This window comes from Panthera onca, chromosome C1, assembly GCF_046562875.1.
Source record: "Panthera onca isolate mPanOnc1 chromosome C1, mPanOnc1 haplotype 2, whole genome shotgun sequence".
Classification (NCBI taxonomy): Eukaryota; Metazoa; Chordata; class Mammalia; order Carnivora; family Felidae; genus Panthera; species Panthera onca.
The window spans coordinates 95,648,392-95,675,126 of record NC_138346.1 but is presented as its reverse complement, the minus strand read 5'-3'; the positions used below and the strand labels follow the sequence as shown (position 1 = coordinate 95,675,126).

Sequence of the window (26,735 nt, the reverse complement as noted above, 5' to 3'; positions counted from 1 at the left end):
TTAAAGTAACCTGCCATTGCTTTTTTTTAAACAAAGGGGAATGAAAGATCAGATTCCATACATGTTGAAAGAGAAATGCCATGTGGCTCTGAGCAGCCCTTGCAATGCCCATTGCCTTCCTAATTACCAGCCCATTGGCTTCCTGACAGATGGAAAAGAATGACACTGCCCCTCACAGAGCTTATATAATGAGGCCCTGGGTAATCACAACTCAACATTCAATCTCTCCATTAATGCCAGAGGTGGTTCAGCCAAATTAGAGAATTAGGGTCTGTGGATAAAGACTGACACATGTGTACACAGTAATTTTATTAACCATTAACATGCTTTGTGTAAAAAGGTTTCCAGCTCAAAATCATGAAAGACATCAGCAATTTGCACCCTTCACTGACTTAATAGCTTGTCGGTGGGTGTGGAGGTGGGGGCTGGATTGTGTGCACTGTCACTGAATTGCTACATCACAGAATAAAAACATCACCAGTCAGTCAATTAAGAGAATTATTCATGGACTTGTTAAAAGGTCACATGCCAAAAACTTCATTTAACAGAAAGGAGATGAGGTGTGGCATTCAATTTTTTTTTTAACTCAGAGATCACTGCAATGGGGACAAGCAAAATCTCACTTAGAAATAAAGCTATCACTAATGTCTTTCAAAACCCATTATTCAGAAAACTCCTAGGGCACTTCTGTGCCCCATCTCAAACCTTCCAACTTCCCAGGCATCTACTATTTCATCACTATCCTGCCACCTTCCTCTGCCTTAGGCAAAGGACCAGATATGTAACTCATCTTGGTTTGAATTACTCCAGTCTCTTCCAGGCACTTAGGATCAGTATGAACAAGTAGTTCTTCCCATGATCAAAGGAATAAAACTTCCATTAACAGAGAAATGTGAAGAAGTGGGGAAGGACTCTTGAGTCCAGCCTCAAGAAGTCATGTACCTCCATTGATTTTCACCCAGGGGAGATATCTATCCCACCATCACCCCCAGGAGACATTTGGCACTGTCTGGAGACATACTTGGTTGTCACAAGCAGGTGGAAGGTCCAAGTAGTATCTAGTGAGTAGAGGCCAGTGATGCATAGGACATCTCTACAGCAAATAATTATCCAGCTCAACATGTCAATAGAGTTGAGGTTGACACATGCTGTTCTACTCCAGTATTTTAGAGCTTCATAACCCAGTGTGACTCATAGACCAAAAATATTGACATCACTTGGGAGCTCATTAGACTCTCAAGTCCTTATCCAGATCCCCTGAACCAGAATCTGCATTTCAACCTCCCAGAGTGATATGTAAGTACATTAAAATTTGATACACACTCAGAACAATGGTTCTCCAAGTTGCCTGCTCACTGGAATTACCGGGATAGCCTGATAAGCATCAAGCATTTTAAAAGCTCCTCAGATGATTCTAATGTGTAGCAAATGTAAGAATCATGGTCTTCAAAAAATTAAGTTACTGCTACTCAAAGTGTGGTCCCTGGACAAGCAACACCAGCACCACCTGGTAACTAGTTAGAAATGCAAATTCTTGGCTTTTTTCCATCCCTCCTGATCAGACACTCTGGGGTGGGGCCAACAGTGTGTGCTCTGACAAGTCCTCATGGGATTCTGGGGCCCTGAGTCTGAGCAGCACTGCAGCAAATAATATGTTCCCAGGCACCTAGCAGTTACTGATCATTTTGAATTAAATCACTGTGTTCTTCCACTCATCATAAAATCAGTCACTGAGGAGCATTATGAGGGCTTTAGTTTCCTTTGTTGTGACCCCGTAAATATTGTATGAAGGTGTGCCCAATAGAACATATGGTGTGTTTTTCAGACTGACCTCTGGGTTAAAGGTGCAAGTGTACACAGTTTGGAACCACTCAAAGGAGCTTTGACCTCAAGCCTATATTTAGAGACTCACTGAAACCAAATTTGCCCCCTACTCCTGCCCAACATACCAGAAAGGAAGATGGGCACCACATGCAAAACACTACAGAGAGCCTGTCCTAGCACCTGTTTGGACTTCATGGGGCATCTCTTCCAATCAGCCTTCCAGACCAGGAGACCAGGTGTGGAATCCAGAAAAGCTTTCCGGAGGGGGGTGTCTCTCTCAGGGCACTAAGGTTAAAGTAAGTGGAGTGAAGAGCCAACAGGAAGGAGAACTTCACGAGAAGAAGATAGGAATGCCACAGGTCTGCATATAGCACAACAAATTCATCTGCCAGGCTATAGAAAAGGATTTCTGAAGAGAGAAAGCTGGAGAAATGGTTTGGACCAGGTCTGGGATATCCCCTGGGTGTGACTGCCTCTGGTGCCAACCACAGGCCTGGGCATAAACCTTTCATAGCTGTTTCAAAGCTAGATGTGCTCGGCCTACGACTGGTCAAAAACCATGGCTACTTTCACTCTTCACATTTAACACTATCTTTTCTGATGCCAGTAGGGAGAAAGAAAGGCATTTTTCTGTGGTTTAATCAAAGAAAAAGGGACACTTCAGGGATCATTTAGCCTAACGATAGAATTTCATAAAACCACCAACTTTGTAAAAGATTTTAAGTAAATTATCCATGTCAACCATCTCTCAGAGAGAAGCTTTATTAAGATCTACTGTACGACTATGTTAGACAAATCGACTGCCTGACATCAGCCTTTATGCAGTTAATAAAATTGCTGTACCTAAAACCAGAGCTAACATTACTTTGGACATGGCAGTGAAAACACTCCAGCAATGCAGTGGGCTAATAGGTCCTTTAGGAAATCAATTCCAAACGTTACTGTTTCTAAAACTCTATGTCTGGCTTTGTCCTAATTGGGCCATTATAATTTATTTTAAGAAGGACATGGTTAAGACTCATCTTCCATGCCTTGTCTTTTACCAACCCCAATCAAATTTTCACTGGGAAAGCTAATAATAAAAGCTTATATAAAATATCACTATGAGACAGCAAGGTGCAGTGGGTATACTGGTAGACACTGACGAAATCTCCCATCATCCATGGCCTAAGCCCTGACCCCTGAACTACGTTACATCCTATAAAAATCTTCACCTGAAAACAAAGCAGTGGCGAATAACTAGTTTTCTAGCAAGCAACTAACTCCAGTAAGTCTATCTCCTGTGCTCCTCACCTCCTTTCCAATCATAGACTATTTTTCAGACATGACTACAGATCTTCCTTGACTTATGATGGGGTATGTCCTGTTAACCCATTATAAGTCAAAAATATCTTAAGTGGAAAATGCATTTAATACATCTAACCTACCGAACATCATAGCCTACTTTAAGAATGCTGACAACACTTACATTAGCCTACGTCAGGGCAAAAACATCTAATGTAAAGCCCATTTTATAGTAAAGTGTTGACTATCTCATGTAGCTTACTGAATGCTGTACATGTAACTTACTGAATAATGTACTGAATGTGAAAATCAGAATGGCTCTAAGAGTACAGGGTGGTTTTGACTATATCGGGTGCTTGTTCTCATGATTATGTGGCTGACTGGAAGCTGCCACTGCCCAGCATCATGAGAGAGCACTATAGTGCACATCACTAGCCCTAGAAAAGGTCCAAATTCACAATTCAAAGTATGGTTTCTATTCAGTGAGTACTGCTTCCCCACCATTATAAAGTCAAAAAGATCCTAAGTCAGCCACTATCTTTATTGGCCATAACTAGGAAAAATCTCACCTTCTTGGTAATTAATTCTTCATCACTTCACCTCTGTTCCTTCATTCTCACTTCCCCTGGTTCCTCACTAGGCCTTCCTGTTCCTGTTCTTCCAGTGTCCTGGGCAAGGTCACCACTGTTACCTCTCCTAACCTCGGGACTCATTCTGGTCCCAGTTGAAACGAAGAACACCAGCTTGAAAAATGTCAAGACTGAAAGAAAGGATGCTCAGAAATAAATCATCATAACAGTGGGGGAAACTTGGATTAAGTGAGATTTAAGAAAATACTCAGTCAACTTAGAGTCACAATCAAAAGAATAGTGTAAAAGTCTATGTTAGACATAGGTCCAAAATAGGCTGAGCTTTGAAAAACATCTTTTTGATATTTAAGGCAAAAGCAGGAAATCTTTTCAAGTGCCATTCAGAGCAAAATTCTCAGGTAAGCTGCAACTCAAGACAAATGGTCCGTGTTAGAAGACAAAGAAAAGCCAAAAAAGTACCACTTCCTCTTCATTTCTTCCTCCTGGCCTTCCAACCAGTCAAGGAACAGAAAATAAAATTGCTGAAGAGGACACAGAAGTGCAACAGGACAGACTTGTGTAGAAGCCCCTGGTCTCTAACAAGATCCAGGTCCCAAAACCCATTAACCCAAATACAAAAGATCATTCAGTGTTATTGTAGAGAATCCGTCAGGAGTCTTTGAAAAGGAATCAGCGCAAGGAAGAAACAATTCTTCAAGTCTAGAAATAGGTTTCCATATTTTTAAGTAGATCTTAGAAATTAAAGATTAATAAGAACTTGACTTCAAACACTTAGATGACTTAATTCAGCAGATTTATTAGATTTATTACAAACATTCCAAAATGAAAAGATTTCATCCAACTAACCAAGGTTCACCAAGAATAAATCACACTGGCCTTAGTTTCCTTTATAGATGGCTTTACTACCCTAGTAAACCAGGATATTGCCTTGGCTTGTATACTTTGATTTTATGAAGCCATCTGTCAAAAGTTTGTCATAACATTCTCATGAACAAGACAGAGAAATGAGGGTACAGTTAGGTGAACTAAACTCCTAATTTAACACAACATTTCCAGAAATTTTGATTAGTTACACACAATCAATTTGGAGGCCTCTAGTGTCATTTAAAAAAAAATTATTTTAAAAAGTAAACAGAGTTGTAATGGACATCACTTTGCCTCTTCAAACAAATTTTTAATGAAAATAGCCACTTATTAGATGGAATATAAATTGCCATAAACTTCTCAGAGAATAATTTAATAATATGGATCACAACTCTGACTAGCAATCCCATCTCAATGAATTTTCTTCCTAAAAAGTAATCAGACACATGCAAGAATGTACAAGGCTCTTCCTTACTGTATTATAATGAAGAAAAACAAATATTTAACGAAAGGAGAATGGTTAATAATGGCGCATCCAGAAGATGCAACATTAAGAAACACTTAAAGTGAAGTCTATTAAGATTCTTTATGACAGAGATGCTCATACTCTAGAAAGTTAAGTGAGGAAAATGTAGGATGCACAACACTTAATATTAATATTAACTCAATTTTGTAAAAATGCACTTAAACCTGTGCATATGCATTAAAGAGATGGAAAGATTTTTTTTATTTTTGTTTTTTCTCCTTTTTATTTTATTTTATATTTTTATATTAAATATAATTTATTGTCAAATTGGTTTCCATACAACACCCACTGCTCATCCCAACAGGTGCCCTCCTCAATGCCAAAATGGAAAGAGAATTAACCACTGTCTCTGGCTAGTGGGATGAGAGGTGATTCTGATTTGTACACTTTGAGATTTTCCAATTTTAAAATAATGAATAAAGGGGCACCTGAGTAGCTCATTCAATTAAGCATCTGATTTCAGCTCAGGTCATGATCTCACGGTTCATAAGTTCAAGCCCCATGTCTGGCTCTGTCTGACAGCTCACAGACTGGAGCCTGCTTCAGATTCTGTGTCTCCCTCTCTCTCTGCTGCTCCACTGCTCACACTCCGTCTCTCTCTTCTCAAAAATAAACATTAAAAAAAATTTTAGGGGCACCTGGGTGACCCAGTCAGTTGAGTGTCCGACTTCGGCTCAGGTCATGATCTCACGGTTCATGGGTTCAAGCCCCACGTCGGGCTCTGTGCTGACAGCTCAGGGCCTGGAGCCTGCTTCGGATTCTGTGTCTCCCTCTTTCTCTGCTCCTCCCCTGCTCATGCTCTGTCTCTTTCTCAAAAATAAATAAAGATTAAAAAAAAATAAAAAAAATTTAAATAATGAATATGCATTAATGTAAAATCATTAACTGTTATTCAGATTTTTTTTTTCCTACTTGGTTTTCAAAAATCATAAAAAAGAAAGTTTCGGGTTTCCAAGTGAGGGCTGATGGGCCAGCACTCAGGTTGTAACAGCAATGCAACAGGGAGGGTTTCTTTTTCTTTTTTTTTTAAGCTCATTTGTTTATTTTGAGACAAAAAGACAGCATGAGCCATGGAGGGGAAGAGAGACAATCCCAAGCAGGCTCCTCACTGTCGGTGTGGAGCCCAATGTGGGGCTCAAACTCATGAAATATGAGATCGTGACCTGAGCCTAAGTCAAGAATCAGATACTTAATGGACTAAACCACCAAGGTGCCCCAACAGGGAGAGTTTCTACACAGGGCAAGGGAAACAGAGCACCTGAGGGCCCCAACGCCACATCCAATTTAGAGACTAGACCAGGCCTTCACAGGAAAATTATAATCATGCAGGTTAGGAAGCCCCATATCCTCATTTGAGTCCGAAACCAAAAGTAAGAAATATGTAGGGGGCTGAAGGAGGGGCAGTCTCCTCCTTTCAAGTTCATCCTACAAAAGTTCCCATTTCTTTAGATGCCCAAGGAATAACTTCACCATGGACACCCTATGACTTTACTCTTTAAAGAGGCAGTTAGGAGGAAAAAAATGGAGTTCCCAACATGTAATGGGTCCAGTGAAATGCCCCAAAAAGTCTTCCTCAATAAATCTACACAAATCATTCTTATGCATTCAGAAAAAAAGCCCTGAATTACTAGTTTAAGGCTTTTAACTCAATAACATATGCCGTCTTTGGAACAAAATCTAATAACCTGGGCCCCCCACTGGGATGGGAGGGGAGTGGAATAAATCAAAGTAATTATTTCTGGAAAGTAGCTAATGTGCAAATAGATTTTCTCTCACAATAAAATTTTCCCAACACACACACACTTCCTCTGAAATGAGTCAATCAAATATTATAAAGCTTAAAGTGCAAAAAGAAACTGATTTACATTCTTTTCTATATTTCCTTAACTATGCCTTGATTCTTTCCAGCCTGAACTCCAACTTTTATCAGCTTCTATCATAATCTGGTTTTGATGCAGAAGAGGGAGTAAGGAGGTTTACATTTATTCTGCTTTGCCATCAAAATTCCTCTTTTAAAACGGGGGATACATATGTTGGCTTATATGCTAAACCTATCCCCAAATAGTATCTCGTGGAGGTGCCTACCTCCCCTGCCCTGGAACAGGTAGAAAGAAGCAGTGGACAGAGATTGACCACAGTATGGTGAGGTAGACCTGAACCTCAGGTCCAAACAACACACAGCTAGTCTCAAGCACTGTGCAATTCCTCCCCAAACCTTTCAATAAGGCCAGACTTCTTGGACTGCCACAGAGATCAGGCGCAACAACACATGCAGAAAATAACTCTCAAGTCATTTCTTTCTCCCAAACCTTTCATCAGACAAACCCTCCTCCCACAGCTCCTTTGCTTTTAATAAGATATGATATTTGCAAAGCATCAATTCAATAATAAGGAAATGTGTATTTGGTCCTGACCATGCTTGCCACTGCCTCCAACAATCACGTTGCTGGAAACACAGAGTCACAGGTTAATTATGCAAAGGGCAGACCCAGCTTTGCATAGCCTATTGTTTGTAAGCCTGTCCCGGGCTTTAGTTACTCATGATATTCGGGAAAGCAATCTCATACAGACCTGCAGCTGTGCCCACACGGTGACAGGGGCTTGGGGAATAGTGCTGGCTTGACGTGCATATAAAAGAGGTGAGCCTACCCTTCCCTGCATATGTTCCTCCTTCTCCCGTGCATTTGTGGCTGGCAGCATTTCCAATCACAGTGACCACCCACCCCATGAATAACCAAGATTACAGATCAGTGGCAAACAACAACCCCACCATACTTGGGGACCGACAGGTCTCCTGTGTAAGGCACGTTCTTGCCAACAGACAAGCCGTCACCCTCATTCGGAATACAGATTGGGCTAGGATGCACCAGGGGATTGTTAAACTCACAGTTTAGTTTTCTCTCATTACTGAAAAAAGTACCCCATATTTCACACACAGGGCCTAGAGGAACACACAAAGAGGTGTGCATAGATTCAAGCAGAAGCAGTAACAGCAACACAGCTTAAAACAGCCAAAGCTTGAGGAGGGCACCTTTTGGGATGAGCACTGGGTGTTGTATGGAAACCAATTTGACAATAAATTTCATATATTGAAAAAAAAAATTAAAAAATAAATAAAAAAATAAAACAGCCAAAGCTGAAACAACTCAGATCTCCTAATACGACACTGCAAAATAAATTATGGTACAGCCAACAGCAGAATTCCATGAGGCCATTACAAAGAATGAGTGAGATATACAGGCAGGAAATTTTTAAATGTCCTTGGTTTTATATTAGGAGGAAAAAAGCATGTTGCAAAAGCAATGTCGACAAAGACAATCCTATTGTCATTTACACTTAGTCGTGTATGTATATAAAGCATATGGGTGTGTACCGTATTTTATTTACACACAAAATATTCTGGAAGCACACACACCAAACTGTTCATTGTGATTATATTTCATGGGGGAGGGAGGAAAGGATGAGGGTAAGTATGAAAGAGAGAAAACGTTCACTTTAAATTTTGTTAATTTAAATGTATTGTTCTACAAATATGTACCACAGTCAGTGACATGAATAACAATATTTTCATTTTTTAAAGAAATGACATAGGGCCTCATATATGAACAAGAATGGCAGAATTCCCTTGTGACCAACCACCTGAGCTCTCTGACATTAATTACATAATCAGATCACTTCACCCCCGGCTTAATGACTTGCCCATGGCTTCCCACTGTTCATATAATCAAGATCCCTCCCGAGGGTCCCCAAGCCCTGGCCGCCTCAAAGCATCATGTCCCTCACTAACTGGGTCCAGCTACAGGAACCTATTTTTTCAACCCTCCAGACACACCAAGCTGGTTCCCACCCTTAAGCCTTTGTTTTGCCAACCCGACTGCCCAGGGATGCCTTTTCTCCAGGCTTCTTCACACCATCTGGAAGTATCGGTTCAAGGACCTTCCTTGACACCTGGCTTCAGAGGACCCCTCCCCATAATCCCGGTTACATTTACCTGGAAGATTTTCTTCACAGCTCTCACTTGTCTCCGCAATTACATTACTGTCCATCCTCTCCTTTCAAGCCCATGAGAGCAGGACCTGGTGGGTTTCTTGTTTCCTGGTACCTCAGGAAGTACCGGCACATTGTGGACTCTCAGCAACTCGTTGTTGGGTGTTAGATAATGCATCTCCTGATAGGAATCTGATCAGCACAACTGGACCTTTTCAAAATACATTTCACCTTCTCACATATGAAACAAAATGGACACCACCTTGACAGAACAGCTACCTGACCACAAACTGGATGCCTAGATCATCATTCTCCACTCAGAAATGCAGATTACCTGGAGAATTCAAAATCAGGATGAAGTTGAGATTCATTGTTATTTCAGGGAAGTCCATCAAGATTTATTTATCCATGAATCCTTACTATGCTTGGGAAAGGCAGGAAAGTAAGTTTCTCCATGACCACCTTTCCTGAGTTGTCAATCCAAATGGCCAAATGAACCTTGAGGAAGGTGTTTAGCCAGGTTGGTCTTAACTGGAGCCAGCAAAATAGCTTGCTCAAAAAAACGGGTAAAAGAGGGTATTGAGATACAGGGGCCTAAATATGTCATTTTTTCAAACTTCCATCTGTTCTCTCAGACAGGACTTACCAAACAATTCTTCATATCACTGCTATTTTTTAAGGATACTCAATTTCAGATGCCAGCATGTACCTTAATATTCTGGAAGAATTTCACCTGTGATAACCTGGTGTTCCCATGATCTCTTAGTGGTTTTGGGAGAGAGGGAGAATCCAAACTTTAAGAGCAGGTAAGGTCAGTGTATCGCTTGTTTTTAGGGTACTTCCATGCCACTGACCTATCTTTTGCGTAGGTTTTCTCATTGAAAACGCATGCACAGAAAAAGACAAAGATTTCTTGGCTGAAAATGCCAAGGAACAAATCTGTTGGGTGCTAAGACTCACACTAAACAATCACTTTGTAGCAACAAACACAAGAGCAAATAGAGACACCTGGCCTCCCTGTCGCCCTAGGAAGGCTACGGAGGACGGGAGTTTAACCCTCCCGTTTAAAACTTAGAGCAGCCTTCCTGCCCAATACTCAAGTCCTCTTGGGGATCTTCCCCTCTGGTGACCTGTGTTTAAGAAGTTAAGTTAAAAGGAAGGGATAAACAGGGAGCTGCCCTATCAAAAGGCATAAATTTTCAGTCGTACAAGATGAACAAGTTCTAGAAGTCAGCTAGACCGCACTGTGCCCCTAGTAATAATGTTGTATATACCCACTTAAACATTCCCTTAGGGTGGATCTTACATTAGGAGTTTTTACTACAATAAAATTTTTTAAAATTTAAAGAATTTAAGTTTATTAATTTAATTGCATTTAAGAAATATATTACTTTTGGGGTGCCTGGGTGGCTCAGTCTGTTGAGCATCCAACTTTGGCTCAGGTCATGATCTCGCAGTTCATGGGTTCAAGGTCCGCATCTGGTTCTGTGCTGACAGCTCGGATCCTGTGTCTCCCTCTCTCTCTGCCCCTCCCCTGCTCATGCTTTCTCTCTCTCTCTCTCTCTCTCTCTCTCTGTCTCTGTCTCTCTCAAAAATAAAAAAAAAATTTAATTCAAAAAAGAAATATATTACTTTTATACGCAAAATTTAATATTTATTTACTATATAACATAGATATCTGTATGTGTGTATACACACACCTTTTTCAATCCTTCAAAACATGTTCTTCTTTTGTTCTTTTCTGATATCTCCTGCTGGGCAGTTAAGACAGTAATCTTAATATTAACCTAACAGATAAGGAAATGAAAGCAAAGGATAGCTACACTATGTGTAGCAGAAATAGACTTAAAACACAGATTTTTTTTTTTTTTTTTTTTGCCTCTCAAGTTGGGGCTAAAGTTTGGGGCTGTTCACAGCTGTTTTCTGCTAAGTCTTACTTCTGAGCCACGGTCACACCTGTCATCAGCACACAGGGAATCCATGAGGCTTCTCACCTGAGCAGGACAAACACAGTACTGCCCCAAAATGAAGGCAGCACCAGACTTTGGAGTCCAGCAGGGCTTGGTGCAAATCACCAGCATTAATCCCAGCTCTACAACTCTGGGCAAGTCACTGTACCTCTCCATATCCATTTCCTCATCTATATAATTGGGGTAGTGATACCTGTACCTCATAGGATTGTTCTGAGGATTAAATGAGACAAATCAGAGAAAGTACTTAGCACAGTCCCCAAACCATGGCAAGAAAATCAGTGGTTAAGACTGGCCTAAAAGTTTAACTTCTAGATCAAAACCTATCAGATCAGAACAAAAATTCTACAAAAACCCTTGACTCCCTACCAGACCATAAAACCTACAGCTATATGTTTAGGGCCTACAGGCACTCTGAAAATATGCAATAGAAAAGGAAAAGGAAAAGGAAAAGGAAAAGGAAAAGGAAAAGGAAAAGGAAATCTTCCATTGCCAGCAGATGCTGATAGTATTTCTCCCAAAAGGGAGAAAAATTAAGAAAACCACATGGATATCCAGACAAGATTCTTATGATGACCATACTACACATCCACTAATAAATTGGCATCCTGTTTTTATACATCAGTTCTATGAGCCTAATTAATCTGAGTCTCCTGTATTTGTGTCATTAAAACCAAAACTCAGTCTATAAGGCCATTAGCCAGACTCTGCAGAGCCATAAGGAGGCCAGAGGACATTATCAATAGGGTGATGGGCCTCTTGAAGGAAACTTCTTCCAGACAAACTACTTTACTAGCAGGGGTAACATAGCTTCTAAAGGTTCTATGGCATTAAGAGGAAGAAACAAACAGGGGGAAAGTATGGTGACTTTCCAAATGCATAAGAACCTTCAAGTATAAATCAAAACCACGATAAGACACCACTCATACCCACCAGGATGGCTAGAATTAAAAAAGCAGATAATAACAAGTGCCGATGAGGATGTGGAGAAATTGGAACCCTCATACACTGCTGATGGCAATTTAAAATGGTGCAGCTACTTTGGAAAAGTTTGACAATTCTTCAAATGTTAGATACAGAGTTATGATATAGCCCAGCAATTTTCACTTATAAGTACAAAGCCAAAAGAAATAAGAACATTATTTCCGTACAAACACATGTATACAAATGTTTACAGCAGCATTATTCATAATAGCCAAAATGAAACAACCCAAATAAATGTCCATCAACTGATGAATGGATAAACCAAATGTGGGACATCCATATAATGGAATATGATGTAACAATAAAAAGAAAGAAAATACTGATACATGCTACAAAGTGGAGGAAGGCTGGAAACATTATGCAAAGTGACAGACTAAGGGAAGGAAGAAAACATGTGGAGCCACAAAGGACCACAGAGCGTATAAATCCACTTCTATGAAAGCTCAGGATTAGGCTAAACTATACAGACCAAAAGATTAGTGATTGCCTAGGACTAGGAGCAGGGGAAAGGCAAGTTGGAAGTAGAGGAAGCTAAAAGGAGTGGGGCTTCTTTTCATGGCAATGAAAATGTTTTGATCAATGCTATGAATATTAAAAACCATTGACTTATACACTTTAAATGCATGAGTTGCAGGCTGTGTAAATTATATTTTAATAAAGTTATTTTTTAAAAACATGGTTAGGGGCACCTGGGTTGCTCAGTTGGTTGAGTGTCTCTTAATTTTGGTTCAGATCATGATCCCAGGGTCATGAGATCAAGTCCTGCATCAGGCTCTACACTGAGTAGAGAGCCTGCTTAAGATTCTTTCTCTCCCTCCCTCTGCCCCTCCCTCCTCTCAAAATAAATAAATAAACATTTAAAATCAAAACACCCTTATCTCTATTTTTCCTGGCCAATCTACTATTAAAAATAAACCCCGTTTATGAGACACCTACTATTTGTCAAATGCTATGCCAGGCAAGTTACTTATATTATCTCATTTGTTTCTCCTAACAATTTTATGAGGTAGGCAAAAAACAAACAAACTAAAAAAAAACCAAACAACTCAAACATTCCTGTAGATGCCTTCTACTTAGTGATATGAGTAGGCTGAATCCTGATACAGGGAGATGCTGGTAAAACCCAGATGACTAAAAACTCAAAGGGTGCAACTATTTAGAGAAAGGCAGGAGATGGGGAGAAAAAAAATCACCATAATTCCATGAAAATGGAAAATTCCATATGAAAAATTCCATCATTTCACAAACATCCTTGCCCAAGGAAGGCTGCATACACTGGCAGGTCCCTTCAGAAGAGGAGTAATCATATGTAAAAGCACCCGGTGGTGCTGATGTGGAGTACAATAGCACCCAGTAGGATAATCAAAGGAAGGCAGCACAAACATCAAGGAGATGAGTGAGAGTTTTATTCCTTGTTCCCAGACTGGCTTGCTTTTTATATTCCCCCAAAAGGAAAAAGTATCTTTGTTAGGATTACAAAAATAGCATATGTACCTTATAAAATATTTTTCAGAAAATGCAAGCTGTAATAAAGAAGAAAGTAGTCATCAAGCCATAGCCAGCACCAAGAGTTGGTGTTCATCAGTAGTCAATGGTACTACACACAGTTAAATTGAATTTCAATGTTCAACAGCTAACACACAGGAAAAGATCTGGAGACCAAAGGGAGAAGAAATGTGCCCTGAAAAACTCTGACCCTGAAACTTCAAAGATGACTATGGAGAAACCAAGTCCACAGACCTGTCCTCTGAAAATAGGACCACTGAGAGAAGGCAAAGAGCCTGCCGAAATCTCCCACCACCAAAAGTGGTCACAAAAAGAGAATGACCCCATTCTCACCTGTCTACCTTAAACCTCCCCACTTCAAGGAAGGTTCCTGAATTAAATCTGTTCACCACAAAGCACAGGGACCAGAGTGGAAGATGGAGAAATGACAAATATGGTGACTTCCAGGCTCAGGTTTCCAAACAGTGACCATCCTCAGGTGAAGGGGCCAGGCCCATTCACAGTGTTGGGCCCTGGTGTCCTTGGGGATGGAACCCTCTCCACTCAACAAATGCCTTGTTCCAACAGTGGGTGCCAAAGGAGAGGCCACAGCCACGGACAAAGGTGTGTTCCTGCTCCTTTATAACAAACCCACAGAGCCCTTGGCCCAGGATCCAGTAGGTCCTACGCAGCTGCCAACTTGGTGTGAAAATAAGAACCAAAGCTTCAAAGAGCATGCAAGAAGTCCAGGCTGCAGCTAAGACAAATGATCTTCATTTCTAAGACCTTTGAGACACAGGAGGGCCATGGTACTTGTCACAGCAGCCATTTGCCAAGGGACCAAGACATGACAGCTGCTCCTGGGCATGGCATCCTGCCCCTAGATTGCCCTAGCAGTTTATCTATGTCTGGCCAGCAGCCAACCATTTCCCTACCTACCAGAGTTAGAACCCAAGCCCAGGACTGAATTTTCAGTTGTATTTTTTTATAGCTCTTAATCCTTCTGCATCCATACCACTTTTCTTCTCCCTTACAATTAAATCTGGCTTGCAGAAAATTGCTAAGAAAGGGCATTTCCAGGAGGAAGGTTGGGGGGCAGAGCGGGGGAAGGAGCTGGAATGAAAAACTGGTAAAACAAAGACACACAAACGATCATTTGAAGAGGCAGTGTTGCATAATGATTACAAGGAAATTTCAGAGCAAGCAGAAGGTAGGTTCAAACCCCAGTTGTATCCATTACCAGCCATGAGCCTTCAGAAACACTATTTCCCTTCTCTACCAGGTGTCAACGCAAAGCCCAGCATGATACCCAACACACAGGAGGTGTTGAATAAATACTTATCATCTTAATAAAAGTTATTGCAACTTTACATAAGATGAAGAGCTCCCATGATTCAATCTTTCATTCTGCATCTCTTTAAATGAGCAACTAGTAAATGCCAGGTGGAAGAAGGTTAAAAGATTAAGACACTTAAGGAATACCCTTGCCCTTGTGAGCTTAAAGTCTTTGAGGGCAATAGACACTCAACAAATATACCAATACATAAATTAATGCAGGTATTTAGACCTGTGAAAGAAAAAAAAAAAAAAACCATGGCACTGCAAAAAAAGAATATGGTGGGGGTGGGGGTGGGAGGGGCAAGGCAGGAAAGATCTGATCAGTTATTAAGGTGTACTTTCTTTGTCACCTAAGTTCTATAGCCTGTGTCTGGGAAATGGTTCAAAAAGGAAACAAAAGGATCCTCATTCCCATCTGAAATTCTGGCAACCCAGTTCCCAAAAGAAATACAAATGCCAAAACAAATCTGAGAATGTGCTCAGCCTGATAACTAAACATGTGCACCTTAACATGGAGAATTCGATTTCCCACCTGGACAAGTAGCTCAGCTCAAAAAGAATGGTAGCACTTAGTGCTGGTAAAGGTGAGTCAACAGACATCCTCACCCATACTGGTGCAAATGTAAATTCGTATGACCTACTTGGAGAACAGTTTCACACTGGGCATCAGAACTATAAGCATATTCTTCGACCCAGACTTCTAGTAATTTATCCTCAAGAAATAAGAAGACAAGCATTACAATACGAACATGTAAGGACAGTTATTTCAGGTTGCTCCTAGCCCCAAGAAGCTGGAAACAACCTGCATCTTCAGTAGAAAAGTACTTAACAAAATATGTTAAATCCATGCACAGAATACTGAATAGCTTTCAAAAAATAACATACCTCTATTTATCCAAAGATGGGAAAATGTCCAAAACATGGTGGTAAGTAGAGAAAAACCAGTTTGCATAAGGGTATATATAGATTATTTATGTAGGAAAAAAAAAGATGTATGTGCACACACCAACACAATACACAACTAAACTTTAGCTATGGTTCTCCCTGGAAGGCTCTCTGACAATTGCTATGTCCTTTGTACCTGTATGAATTACCTTAACTTTTTACAAAAATCATATATTACTTTGTTGTGCTCCACACAGATGAGATTTGTTTTAGGGGTGGGATGAAGAAATGAAATCAGGAAATCAAGCAATCTTTTGTTACCTCACTACACTATTACCCCATGTCCCTAGGTCAAAAGCAACTTTCTCAATATGCGAGTATATGTCTGGGTTTTTAGATTTTTTTCCTTGCAAAGTCCTTTGTTCTATACTGTTCAAAGGAAATTAAAACAAAAGCGTAATTTCAAAGTATCCCAGTATGACTATTGAAAAAACATTTTCAAAACTCCAAGGACGGAAAATAAGTGATCTAACATTTTTTGAGCACATACTCATGTCACATTCAGTATCGTGTCTTATCTTCACCACAACACCATTTGGTAGTTGTCACAGCCCACCCCCTTTCACAGAGGAGGTAACTGAGGTTTCGAAAAATTCGTGCGTCACTCAAGGTCACAGAGCAGTTGAGTGCAGGTCTGATAGGAGACTCTTCTTGGGGACAGCAGCAGTTTTCCAGTGGCTGCTGTAACCAAGCACCACAAACTTAGGGGCTTAAATAAAAGAAATTTACTCTCTCACAGTTCTGGAAGCTGGAAGTTCAAAATCAAGGCGTTGGCAGTGGGCCCACGCTCCCTCTGAAACCTGTAGGGCAGAATCCCTCCTGGCTTCCTTGAGCTACTGGCGTTTGCCAACCATCCTTGGAGTTCCTTGGCTTGTAGATACAGGACTCTGAACACTGCCCCTGCTGTCACATGTGCTTCTGTCTTGGTGTATCTTCTCCTCTTCCTATAAGGACTCCAGTCAAATGGGATTAGGACCTCATCTCACTTAGTTGTATCTGCAAAGACCCTATTTCCCAAAACGTCACATTCTGTAGCAGTGGGGATTAGGATTTCAGTATCTTTTGGGGGACACATTTCTACCCATAGTAGACTAAGGAAGCCTACACTTCTTTCTCTAACACATCCTGCCCACAGCACCACAACCCATTAATATCATGCCTGTGTCATGGCAGGCTTCATAGAACTTCCCACAACTGTGGAACTTCCCATGGCAACTCTCTTTGCCTTCAGGCAAGACTAAATCCAAACTGGTCAAGGCATGTGAGCTCAGGTCCCGCTATCAAGGCTCTCTACCTTCTACACTGGTTCTCATCAGCTGTTGAGGGACTCTCTGAAATTATTTATTCTTCCAGGTTCAGGTTCAAAATACACTCAAGAGCTTGGTAATGTTAAGAGCACTAGAAAAGTGTGGAGGAAAGATGGTTCACTCTCCCAAAGCCCCTGATTTAGGGTCAGACCGAATGCTCTGTGCAAAGAGGGGGAGGGAGGCACGGTACTACTTCACTATGTTCCTGGTATAACTCCTGGCCTTTGCAGTCCTCTTAGATCAGACACCAAAAGCAAATTGCCGATATGCTATTTCTTGACTGAATCAGTTTCTTTTCTTTTTCAATTTCCAGAGCTGTTTCCAAAAGCAGCAAGAATGTTGCTGAAACCAGTCATCAAAAGCTATCCTGTCGACTGGTAGTTTTCAGGCCAAGGCATTTGGCTCAGCAGATTGGGGGCGGGGGAGAAAGACCGAGCAAGGACCCTGCATGGGTGAGAACCGGCGTGCCCCATTTATTTCACATGAAGAGACACACCAGGATTTATGCCTCTCTAAGAATATCTACCCCAGAGCTCTCAAATTTGCTTTCCAATATGCTGCTGAGCATCATGCCATGTGGAGGTACATTTGGAACAAGTGAATAGCCTCCCAGGTTGTGTTTTTGCCTCAGTGTTGCAGAAGTTCAAGCCTGTAAAGGTGAACAGCCTCCCATCTGCCTCCACCTCTCCATCTCAGCAAGCTGACGAATGGCCCAAGGAGACAGCTGGGACTGGGGAGTGTTCACGGGCCTCCCACCTGTGTTGAAATCATGCAAAATGTCAGAGGCCTCCAATGAGTGTCAAGCTGTACCTTCCATGGCAAGCATCCTGATGGCCCTCCACAGCTGATGGCAGCAGGAAGCTGTACTTCCTATGGCCTTACATAGTACACAAGGCTGACAATGGCTGAGACAGGCGCAAAATGCCCTGTGTCATTTGGCCATGCCAGGTTCCTCCTACACTAATTTCTCCCACACCCACCTCCTCCAGCACCTCCTTCCTCCCCTACCTTTCTCTCATTTCCAAGTCCCCTGGACTTTGATTTAGTAACAACTTTGTTTTTAAAAAATGGATTAGGGGCGCCTGGTTGGCTCAGTCGGTTAAGCATCTGACTCTTGATTTCGGCTCAGGTTATGATATTCATGAGTTTGAGCCCTGCATTGAGCTCTGCACTATCAGGATTGGGATTCCCTCTCTCCCTCTCTCTGTCCCTTCCCAGCTTGCACGTGGTCTCTCTGTCCCTCTCAAAGTAAATTTTAAAAGTTAAAAAAATTTTTTTAATAAAAAAATGGATTAAAAATGATCGAACTACCTAAAGAGGTACTGTCCAATTCAGTAGCCACCAGCCACATGTGGCTATTTATGGTTCAATTAATTTAAATTAAATAAAGTTAAAAATGTAGCCACATAGCAAATGGTGAATGGCCACATGTGGGTAATGGCTTGATGATACTGCACGGTGCAGCTATAGAACAATAATGATTGTAGAGATTTCTGCTGGACAGCTCTGGTCTAAAGGATATAAAGAGCATCTCCTCTCTTTCTTCTGTCCCCAGTCCCCCTCCCTGAGGAGATCTTGCTGCCAGTCTCCTTTATATCCTTGTAGAGATTTTTTTTATATGCCTAAACAGTGTGTGTGGATGCAAACCTCTTTTGTTAAAACAAATGAGAAGAGACCCTAAACGCTGTTTTGCTCTATGCTTTCTTCACTTAATGACACTTGGACATCACAATGCACATGTACACATAGTGCTTCATTCTTTTAGTGGCCTCACAGCAATCTACTGTCACCAGGACAGCCATCACCACCCTATCCTTCTAGCCACGCTCCTCTGTGTCCCCCTGTGTGGCCCTGCACCCTTCCTTCCCCAAAACACATTCATCCTATCCCACTCTCCACATCCTCAGACTCTTTTCCGACTCTTGCTCTCACCAGTTGGCCTAAGAAAAACCTGGTTGCTCCCTGAGGAAGCTGCCTCCCCCACCTTGGAAGCAGAGGCAGTGTGTTCTCTCTCATCCACATACTCGCAGCCTATGTGCCTCATGGTGAATTACAAACCAGTCCTCCGGCTTTTTCCCTTCCATGCTCCCAGTCAGTCTCAGGCTAAACCAGCCAGGATGCCTCCTTGCCATTAGCCCCAACCACCTGGTCCCTCTCTTTTCCTGGCTGATGGAAACAACACCTGCTTCACTGCCTTCATCTCCTCCCCAACTCTGCAACCATTGCTTCAATCCCAGATGGAGCATCTGGCCAATACCTGGTGGAACGTATGTCCCTGACCTTTTGTTCTTGCCTGACATCAGCCACCCATTCCCAGCCTAAATTCACACCAGTAGGCAAACCACCTGTGAAATGCTGGATTTGAGCATCTCATTCTCAGATCAGTGCCCCACACCTAGGACTGTCTACCTAAGCAAGATTTCTCAACCATGAGGGCCATTTGTTAATTTTGCCATGGCCATTACATTTAGTGAAAGAAGCCAGTCACAAAACAAATAGCTTATGATTGTACTTATGTGAGGTACCTACAGTAATCAAATGCATAGAAACAAAGTAGAATCATGGCTGCAAAGGGCTGGGGGAGAGGGAAAAGGGAAGCTGTTTAGTAAGTATGAAGTTTCAGCTTTGCATGATGAAGGAGCTCACAACCGTAAAATGAATATATTTAATACTACTAAACCACACACTTAAAATGTTTAAGATGGTAAATCCAGTGGTAGTGTTTTTTACCACAATAAAAAGGAAGTGCAAAACAAAACGATTGAGGGCTACACCCTATGGTGATGCTAAAGGCATCCTCTCTTCCGCTGGGCATCAAGCACCCAGCCAGCACACACAGTATCAGGCAGCAAGGCTGACAAAGGTCCCACTGCTCCCTGTACTGGCAATTCCAAGCTCAAGATTCTCTCTGAAGCTTAGAGTCAAAGTAGGATAAATTAGAGGAATTAACTAAGGACCAGTTGGGTATTTCCTCATTTATTATTCTCCAGCAACTAACTGAAAACCAGTGGTTTTTCTAGCTATGCCTCTCATAATTCATTCATGCCCATTAATACGCAAACATCGGTTTCTCATCTGGCAGTGATTCCATGAATTTTTAATTTACATGGGATGAGGCAGAGATTAAAACTTTAAACTAAAGCCAACAATACAATGGATTGTGGGATATTGTTTTAATCCCTACATTTAAGAATCTCCAAATAAATTCACTGGCATCATTGCATGAATCTGGGAATTATCAAAGCAACTACTCGGAAATTTTGCCTTTGGGGTATCATGAGAGATATACATTTTTGTAATGGTACCTATTTTGCAATCACTGAAAACCAAAACACATTTCTTGTCATCAGTCTTTTCATCTTGGAAAACTCAAGGCCACCTGGCAAATGCTCAAAGAGATCCTGACTCTATGGAAAAGCTACAATAATTTGTAGATTTGTGACTAATACATAAGAAACTCATTTCAGCATAAAGGAAATCAGATTTAAAAGAGCAAATTAGAAGAGAGAAATTGAGTAACACTGAACTCAATTCCTTCTGGAATCGCAAATCAAATTCTGGATTATTATTTCTAAAGTAAGAAAAGACAGAGAGGGAAGAGCTCTCTCTTTTGAGGTCAAGGCCCAAAAGAATTATACTATAAGCCACATAAGTAATTAAAATTTTTTAAAAGCCACATTAGAAAAAAGAAACAGAAGCAAGTAAAATTAATTATAATAGTTTAATCCAATATATCCAAAATATTCTTTAAAAAAAAAAAGATTTGGTGGGGCGCCTGGGTGGCTAAGTCGGTTAAGCGTCCGACTTCAGCTCAGGTCACGATCTCACAGCCCGTGAGTTCGAGCCCCGCGTCGGGCTCTGGGCTGGTGGCTCAGAGCCTGGAGCCTGCTTCCAATTCTGTGTCTCCCTCTCTCTCTGCCCCTCCCCCATTAATGCTCTGTCTCTCTCTGCCTCAAAAATAAATAAACGTTAAAAAAAAAAAAAAAGATTTGGGGGCGCCTGTGTGGCTCAGTCAGTTGAGCATCCAACTTCGGCTCAGGCCATGCTCTCACAGTTCATGGGTTCAAGGTCCGCATCTGGCTCTGTGCTGACAGGTCAGAACCTACAGCCTGTTTCGGATTCTGTGTCTCCCTCCCTCTCTGCCCCTCCCTGCTTGTGCTCTGTCTCTCTCAAAAATAAATAAACATCTTTAAAAAAAATTTTTTTTTTTAATTTTAACTTTTAAGTAAACTCTACACCCAACATGGAACCTGAACTCACACCCCCCCACCCCAAGATCAAGAGTTGAACGCTCTACAAACTGAGGCAGCCAGGAGCCCCATATCCAAAATATTCTTATATCAACATACAATCAATATTTTTAAAGTTATGAATAAAATGTTTACTTTTTTTTTTTTTTTTACTAAGTCTTTGGGATGTAGTGTGTATTTTATACTTACAACACCTCTTAGTTCAGACCAGCTACACCTAAGTGCCAGAATAGCCACCAGCAGCTATTGCACCAGACAGTACAACTATAGAACCAAAGAACATATCATCCTCGGAGAGAGACAGGACTAACTCTTAAAATGTGAGCATATTTCTAGATTGTTCTCACTGTATTCCTCAAATCATAGCCAGCAACCACTTGGGTTGTTGCATTGGCTGCTCCTTTGGCTGCACCACTGTTAACTCAACTTTGATCATTATAGTACCATAGTTTGAAATTTCACAAAATCAATTTACTACAATTGTTCTCTTAAGTTTTTCAACCATAAGTTGACTCAAAAAAATCAACTTTATCCTGAACAATATCATCTGGGGCATCACACATTCGATACTTCATATTTGTTAAAAGAGCTAATGTACATTTAAATAAATATGTAATACTTAAAAGAAGTTTCTATGCTCTACCTAAAGCCAACAATGAAATAAAATGTGTTCTCATTTGTGAATCAGCTATAGCATCATCTTTCAAAAGCTTTCCATTTGGCATATGCAACCCCAGATATATTACTACCAGAGTCCCCTAGCACCCAACGTTTGTATCTCAACATTCATACATTTAAGTATGACACAGCATCCTCATCAAGAGAACCTTCTGTCTGGGCACCACACAAATCACACTGTGGATAACATTTACTCATTTGTATTAAATTGTCCAAAAGTACAGAGGTGGGGTAAATGACCAGTGGTGGCTCAGTCTCAGAGGAGCCCCCTTAATAATTACCTAATAATAAAGATGGCAGCTAAGGTTTCCTGAACTACATGCCAAACATATATTATATATATGTTATATAGATATATAGATATATACACAGACATTATATATACATATATATACACATATACATACTGTTCTAATATAACATACATTATATTATACATATATAATATATACAATATCTCTGTGAAGGAGTTATTGTTGTTTTTCTGCTTTTCTAGATGAGGAAACAAGGCATAGAACAGTTAGCAACTTCCTATGGTCACAGAGCTAGCAAGTGGTAAGCTAAGATTCAAAGCCAAGATATCTAACTCTGGAACCTGTGCTATCAGCCTGGAGATTTAAAATGGAATAAAGAGATGCAAGTTGGAAAAGATGTGTTTTATGGTCACAAACTCAAATTCCTCAAAGACAAAACCATCACCCACAGGATGTAGAGACTGGGAGAAGCCACACCCTCTAATAGAGGAATGTAAGACCAGTAGGGTAATCTAGAACACCCTCAAGATATCTCCCATAAATTACAGTGGAAAAGTCATCTTACTTACGAAGAAAAAAAAAAGCATGAAAATTCCAGAGAACAAAGATTCCAAAAACACATAGAGAAAGAGGATGGAAGAATGGATGGATTGAAGCATAGGTAGATCAATGGATAGATGGACAGAAGGACAGACAAATGAGCATACAAACATTCACTCCAGACTCAAGAGCAGAGGACAGGGAGAATTATAAAAGGATGTCCCATCTCTGTGACCATCCCAGAAGGTGCCTATCATACGGCTGATATCACAGCAGGCACGCTCAAAGTAAACTTGGGTCCTCATTCTCATCCCTGGAACCAAAGTTGCAAGGTGAGTTATGCTGACAGCCTAATTACGTGGCCTTCCTTTGCAAGGGTTCGGCAGCCTGGGACAAGATAAAAATCCACTTACATGTACTCCCTATGGGCAGAGTGTACAGCGGCAGCATTGCTGTAACGCCACAGGACAATCGCCGATGACAGGACGTCGAGGATGGCATCAAACTAGGAGAAGGAGACATGGCATTAGTGTTTTCCAGCGTTAAAAAAGCATGACGGTGAAGACACAAGACACAAAGGCTTGGAATCTGAGCCAGTGATCTCAGAGCAAAGAAGCTTCACATCATCATGATATAGGCTACTCATCATCCTCATGTTGGGTCCTGGGAATATGGAGCTGAGGTCACCCGACATGCCGGCCTGGTGGCAGTGCCATGGCTTCTCCTCAGACCTCCCACTGCTCCCACGGACTGAGAAAGCACACTCTGTGGTGCAGTGGGCTCTGCTCCCTGGGCCCCAGCTTCTAGCGCTCTGGAGATACAGGGAGATATGGGGAGAGTTGTACTGTTCTGACCCATATCCCCCAGCAGACAAATAATTGCAGCACTTTCCCCTACATCCCAAGTAAAAGATTCAGGATAAGGATTCTATGTTTCCGGCTCTCGATGCGATTGTTCTATATAAGGTTCAAGGGTGAGACTGAGAGTAAGGTTCAGGGTGAGATACCCCAAGGATTCTGGGAAATCTAACATTTCAGAATTGTATAAAAAATTCAATGCTCTTGTTTGAATGAATGAGTGAATGTGTGAGGGACAGAGACAGAAGAAAGGGGATAAAAGGGAGGGGTGGGTGTGTGTGTGGGGGGGGGCATTTTTCTGGAGAGACTGTCCATACCTTTCAAAAGATTCTGAAAACAATCTACAACCTCCAAAACTTTAAGTTCTCACATCAAAGGGCAGAAGTGGGTTTGGGAACAGGAACACATGCCCTCAGGTACAGGAAACCCTAAAGCTACATAGGAGGATGTTGGAGCTCCCCAGATGAGTCACTGCACCACATCTCACTTTTCAGCTGGAAAACTCCAAGCACTAGCACTGTCTTGAAGGAATGTGGGGAAACTACACCCAAGCTTGCAACATGCCTAGCCTATAAAACATCTGAGACCTGTTTTCTCTGACCAATTCCCATCAGGAAATAGGTTCAGGACCCAGGTTACTCCTAGTGGGGCTACAGACTGACTTGTCTAGTGCCAGCAGCCCCAATCCTAACCCCAACACCTCTGCCTGTACCAGTAAATGCTTCACTCCAGTGTGTACCCACTTTCAAACCTACAACCTTGAGAGAGAAAAACAGGCTAAAACCATCCTCTCAACCAGGCGTGGAAAATGAGGTCCCCTAATCTGTTCTGGAGACGTGTAGAGTATCGTTGTTTCCTTCAAAATTGTAGTTGTTTTTTTTTTTTTTTTATAGAAGCTATTTCCATAAAAGGTTTGTCACGCTAAGCTCTCTTCAGCTAACCACCCTCTGAACTGCCAGCCCAGAGTGAGATTTGTGGGCTCAGGAAAAACGTGCAAAACTTCATAAAAGTACATTTCAGGTTACTTACTGCAAACCCAAAAGCAGAGGCGCTGTACCTCATAACGGAGACAGCTAAAAAGAAAGAAAATATTATTCAGCATATTTTAAGACCTCATGGATATTTTCTCTCATTTATGAGTATATTAATATAGTTGATAGGGCCTTTTAAACATCAGTGGAAAAGTTCCAAGAGCATTAAGTTAAAAATTAACTGTACTTGTCAACCCTATGAACTGAAAAAAGGAAAGTGAAGGTGAAAAGATTGTGGACTCCACTGGCAACAGCAACCCTTCCCACTGCATCCTCTAGCACCAAAGGGCTGGCTTCAGAATGAAAATGTCCAAGCACCTGTCAATCAAATGGCTGCTGAGACTTTGAGACTTTAGCAATTGGGAACAGAGAGCTGGGAACCACATGAAACTGCCAGGGTAAAAGTGCCACCATCCACAATGTTCCCATCATCAGGTAATTAGTTGAGGTATCTACACACACATGTCACTGCTAACACAGTTCAGAGAAATCTCTTTCCTATCAGAGCTGAAAATCCAGTGTAGGCGTCAAGAAAACAGTTTGGAAAAACCATAGCAAATGATCTTAAATAAGAGATGTCTACAAATAAGAGATGTCTACAAGTTGTAATAAGGACATTTCTCCATGTTCAAAAATCTATCTACCTTTTTGGGGGGAAAGTCAACTGAGTGGTGTGTCTGTCTAATTCTGTGATCTGTTCTGTGCCCATGTCCAGCTTCAAAGACTGTTGTTCTCAGTTTGACTTAAAGCCATATTATCAAGCATATGTCCACCCTCCAACAAAGAATAAAACCCTACCCAGTGGGTCAGTAAAGGTTTGAAGTAGATTGTCCCAGGCACAGGTATGAAAAACATTGACTCATGGAGTAAGTGAGGCATAGGTGTGGGGCATGGAGGTCCATACCCATTTGAGCCCCAACTCAGCTCACCACATGGCCCCATTCTCTGTCCTCCCCATAACATCCAGGAATGGGCTCTGGACAGCCATATTGTGCTTTGTGCCCCTGCCCCCAGCTTTTATGGGGTCATCTGACCCAATGTGAACCAAGCATACTTCATTTTCTGTGAATTAAGAATTGAGACCAAGAGAGAATCTAGATGGTTGATTAATGTTGTGAGAATTGAAACCTAAGAACACAGAAGTGGAGTTGGCCATTGTTTGCTATAAACACCAAGGAGTGGAGAGACAAGCATAGGGTAAATACAATTCTGGGGCAAGAGAACCACTGGCTTCTTCACGTTTCCAAGCCCTTCCAGGGAGTCAGCTACACTCCAGCCCTCAGGCTGTGTAAGACCAATGCAATTCATTCAATTCCCAACCATCTCTGGCTCTTGCAATGAGCTACATCATTATCCCTGCGTTGTTCCTGGGCATAAGGAGGAGGGCAGAGCCAGCTGTGAGCAGTGATGGGGTGTAGCTTTTGTGGGCAACACAGCCGTGGTGATGCAAAGGGGCTCTGGCTCTTCCCAAAGAACTCAACTCACAGGCCACATTGACATGAGCAAATATAGCAGGAGATCCCTTGAGGAATTGCACTGAGCACCAAGATACACTAGAGGACGCTAAGCCTGACTTGCACCAAGTTCTCGGTAACTTGTTAAGCTTCATAAAATTTCACAGAAACAAGTATTGGGTTGTTGTTGGTTTTTTTGTTTTGTTTTGTTTTTTGTTTTGTTTTGTTTTTTACTTTACAGCCTGTTTTTACAGTATCTTGGCTCTGTGCTTTTTGTGGATTACTTGTTCATCAGCAATGGAAACCTTTTTAGCTCCTACTAACATCTTGCCCAGATGCTCAATATACACAGCAGATAAAGAAGAGCTCCCGCACTGTCCCCACCCATCACTGTCTGCCCTGGGCACCATGGAATGGAGGGCACAATGGATAAAGTACCACATTTGCCATCCCAGAAGACTGCCTGCTTTCCCAAGAGGTAAACTGTTACCGGTTACTGTAAAAAGCTTTAATCAGCTATTCAGTAAGACCACACATTTACACAGTGGATTACAGATTTCAAAGAGG

At 41.5% G+C, this 26,735-nt stretch overlaps 1 protein-coding gene across 2 annotated transcripts in view; it reads right to left on the bottom strand.

Moving 5' to 3' along the window:
* Window positions 1-26,735, bottom strand: part of TMEM163 (transmembrane protein 163) — a 235,005-nt gene that overhangs the window by 77,863 nt on the left and 130,407 nt on the right. For both annotated transcript variants that reach the window (XR_009607197.3, XM_060622697.3), the window contains exons 3-4: window positions 24,713-24,756; window positions 23,240-23,331 (exon numbers count right to left, since the gene is read on the bottom strand). Coding sequence is in view for 1 of the 2 variants with exons in the window: in XM_060622697.3 (XP_060478680.1) it covers window positions 23,240-23,331; window positions 24,713-24,756 (136 nt within the window). In the remaining variant the exon portion in view is untranslated. The remainder of the gene's footprint in view (window positions 1-23,239; window positions 23,332-24,712; window positions 24,757-26,735) is intronic.